General features: G+C 45.1%; 1 protein-coding gene across 3 annotated transcripts in view; it reads left to right on the plus strand.

The window, feature by feature from the left end:
- The window catches only part of Gpld1 (glycosylphosphatidylinositol specific phospholipase D1), a 46,874-nt gene that overhangs the window by 20,270 nt on the left and 22,612 nt on the right, over window positions 1-3,992 (plus strand). For all 3 annotated transcript variants that reach the window (XM_055614485.1, XM_055614488.1, XM_055614487.1), the window contains exon 12: window positions 3,219-3,284. In XM_055614485.1, the coding sequence (XP_055470460.1) occupies window positions 3,219-3,284 (66 nt within the window). The remainder of the gene's footprint in view (window positions 1-3,218; window positions 3,285-3,992) is intronic.

A 3,992-nucleotide genomic window follows, 5' to 3' on the forward strand; every position in this document is an offset into this window, starting at 1 on the left:
CACACACACACACACACACACACACACACACACACACACACACACACGCCTCCCCCATCCTCCAAAGCCAAATTGCTAGTGGGTGGTTTTGTCAAGCACAGGCTCTGAAGGAATCTGATGGAGAGCATCGGTAGGACGCTGCTTTGGTTCTTCTGGGTGCTCATCTTTGTTTTGTCATCTTTAGACCAGAGTTACTCATAGTAAACAGGAAGTAGGTCTTTTGGAAGAACTGCCCCTAGGTCTGGGTGCCCACTGTTGACCAGAGAAACCATGTGTCACCAGTATTAGGTACATAGCTCCCCCAGCTGAGCTGCTGGCATACTGGGAGGAAGAAGAGTAGAAAACTTGGACAAAGCCCCTGCTGCAGGGAAGGCGTGGCACTTGGAGCTTGGCTGGGCCAGCCCAGCCAGCAGTGGGAATGCAGGCTCTTTGCACAAGAGCAATTCCCCAGAGCTGGTTCCAGCTCAGGAACTCAGAAGTGTGGGTGTCAGTAAGTTAGAATGTCCACAGTGTTGCTGCTCTAGAATGTTATGTGCTGTGTTCTTAAAACCCTCTGCACGATTCATACATTGTTAATCATAACGACACATTGTTGAGTTACAACAAAATTCTCCTTAGTGCTAAGATTGATTTCTGCTTAATCCATGCCAAACTTACTTGAAAGACTCGAGGAGTATTGCTTAGGGTTAGTAACCTAATATAAATCCTATTTTATTTAGTTATTTTGTGTGTGTGCATCAATGTGTGTATGCATATTTGCATATGTGTGCACGTGCTTCCATGTGGAGATCAGAGGTTCCTCAGGTACTCTCACTTTATACCTGTGACAAAGGGTCTTTTGCTGAACTCTGAGCCCTCTTCTTGTTGATAGTCTGGCCAGCTAGCTCACTCAGAGGTCTCCCATCTTCATCTTCCGAGCACTGAATTCCAGGACTGTTGCCGTGGCAACCCTTCACTTACGCGTGTTCCGGGGATCCAAGCTTTGGCTCTCACACTTGCACCTCTGAGTGGTCTCCCCAGCTCCAAAACCTTATTTTAATAATGAGCAAAATCTCGAGTCAGATCCCTAAACCCTTTCAGTGTGTGTGTGTGTGTGTGTGTGTGTGTGTGCGTGCGCATGCATGCACACGTGCACGCCATTCTTCAATTGCTCTCTACTTTGTTTTTTCAGGCAGTGTCTGTCATTGATCTAGAGCTTGGTGATTGGGCTAGGCAGGCTGGCCAGTGAGCTCCAGAGGTCTGCTTGACTGTGCAGGCCACCATGCCAGGCACTGGGGCTCAAATTCAAGTCCTCAGGCTTGCAAGGACTGACTGGCACATCTTCCCAGCTTGGCTGAGGATGGTTAGGGGCGTGCCAGCCTACATGTCCAAAGGCTGGGGTTTGGAACTGCAGCACCTCCTTCTCACTACTGAGTTTGTGATGCCAGTTGCTAAACCTTTGAAGCCAACATTTCCTGTTTAATGGGGACACTCATCATTCCGTCTTTATGAGGGTGTGAGGAGTCACTGAGAACCCTCATGCCGAGGGTTTAACAGGCAGCGAGTGGTTAATAAGTGACAGCTCCATCATCAAGGTTGCTCTTAGGTAGAAGTTAAGTTTATATTAGCAGAACTCACAACGTCCAGTCAGAGTAGAATGAGCAACCTCTCTTTCTTCATCTCTCCCTGCTACCTCTCTGCCACATGCAACAATGCTACCCCCATTTCTGGGTGATTTTGGACTACTTCTGTATATAGCTAAGGAAAGACAGGCAGGAAGAAACAACAGAGGAAAACAGTTCTTGTCTCTGTTCTAATTTACCAACACATGAAACTTCCTAAGTTGATACCACACACACACACACACACACACACACACACACACAGAGAGAGAGAGAGAGAGAGAGAGAGAGAGAGATCAGCACTTATAGAAAATTTAGAGAAGGTTCTAGAAAAAAAATGCAAAAAAAAAAAAGAAATGTATTATTTTTTTATTAACCAGCATCTCTCCAACTCACTAAGGGTGCTTACCTTTTAAAGTGTGTTTGTGTTATTTGAAACATACAGTAGGCTTTCCCGAAGAAGCAGTGAAATGGTGGCTATGCCTCAGCCAGAGGGTTTAGTGCTGGCCTTGCCATGTTGCCTTCTGACTCCCAGCGGGGGAAGCAAGAGGACTCAAAGAGAAAGACATTCCTCAGCTCAGACTTGGCATGATGGATAGGAAAAAAAATGTGTGTAAACACGAAACCCAGTTTTACTCAGCAGGAAGAATGGATTATACCATCTGTAGGGGAATGGAGCTGAAGATGATCATATTAACCAAAATAAGCCAGACTCAAAATCTCAAGTTTTTTCTCATACATAGAACCTAGAAAACCCAAACACCATGCAGTATTGGGAGGAGAAACAGTTTGTGAGAGGGAAGAAGGAAAATGGGGAGAGAGAAATGGGATGGTGATTAAGGTCTTAGTACACAAAATATCATTATGACTCTTCTTATTTTATACAGTGAACAAATTCTCCAAAAAGGGGAGGCAATGGGATGTAGCTCAGTTGGTGGAATGGATACAGGTCTGGTTTAACAGAGACATTGGTGGGGAGGTGAAGAAAGCTTGCTCTCAGCTCCTCCCCACACCCTTTCCCAGTTCCCTTTCCAGCACTGGTTTTTCCCTTGCTGTAGAGCCCTCATGCTTCTCCCCCAGTGGCCTCCATAAATTCCCTTCAACGTCCTGTTTCTTCCGTAATGTCCACACCCACTCCCACAAAGTCTCTTATTGAATGAGGTCATCCCTTACATTTTCCAAAGTCTTCTTACTTATAAAAGAGATACCTGGTTTCCTATTTAATTACGGAATCTGTAGAATTTTATAAGGGGATGAAATTGAGCACTGTAGATCTAGTTGGTGTAACTGGCATAACTGGGCAAAGGTGCCGTAGCTGGGATCCAGTTGTATCATGTTCTCAGACCCTGGGCATGTCATGTTTTGCCTCAAGCTTGGCAGAGGAGCCGGGAGGGCAGAGAAAGGCTTGTCTAGAAAGACTTGGGTTTTCTATCCAAATGGCCAGGCCATGAACTCTTTCAGCCTATGAATGTGGTTTAAGGGTGACTCCATGGCACAATGCATAGTGCATTGGACTTGTAGTGACAAGAGTGATTTAAAGCACATTACTGATTCCCTGTCAACATCATGCTTGGAGGGAAGGAAGAAAAATGTCTAATTCCTTCCACTGTTTCCCAGTGACTGCTACCTGCCTGAGAACCCTCTGTTTATCTCCTGTGATGGCCAGAGGAACAACACCCTCAGGTAAGTGGGTCCAGAAGGCTGCCTCCCCAAGATGGGCGGCCATGGAGAGGGTGAAGCATGGGGGTCTTCAGACAGACGGATGTAGGCCAATTACAGTCAGGGGACCTTTAAATACACTGATGAATGTCTTTGAGCTATAACTCGTCTTTCTGAGGATGAAGGAAACACGTCTATGGGCCTGGAATAGCGGCTACAGGTGACAGTGGGCGTAAGGCAGACGCAAGCAGTGATTTGCTCACTAATTGGTCACTCCCAGAGGAGTTTCTTTGAACAATCAATGAGATATTTAAGAGGGAAAAAAAAAAAAAGCCAAAACTAAAATAATCTAGATATTAAAGTGAGGGCTTTCCCTTGAAAGATCCTAAGGAGATTTAGTGCATTTTGAGAATTAAAACATAAAGGAAGGATTCCTCCAAAGCTTTGTTATTTAATTCATTTAAAGTAAGTCCAGTTATTGCTTTAAAAAACAAACAAACAACATTCTGAAGCCTTGGTAGTTCTTCTAGGCACCTGTGGTATAGGCTGGCTAAGATTAAGGATTTTTTTTTTTTTAAGACAGGTTTGTCTGTGTAGCCTTGGTTGTCCTAAACCAGGCAGGCCTTAAACTCACAGAGAGCCACCTGTCTCTGCATCTGAGAGTGCTTGGATTATAGACATGATTTGTGTGTGTGTGTGTGTGTGTGTGTGTGTGTGTGTGTGTGTGTGTGT

Source organism: Psammomys obesus, unplaced genomic scaffold, assembly GCF_907164565.1.
Source record: "Psammomys obesus unplaced genomic scaffold, mPsaObe1.curated_primary_1811, whole genome shotgun sequence".
NCBI classification, from domain to species: domain Eukaryota; kingdom Metazoa; phylum Chordata; class Mammalia; order Rodentia; family Muridae; genus Psammomys; species Psammomys obesus.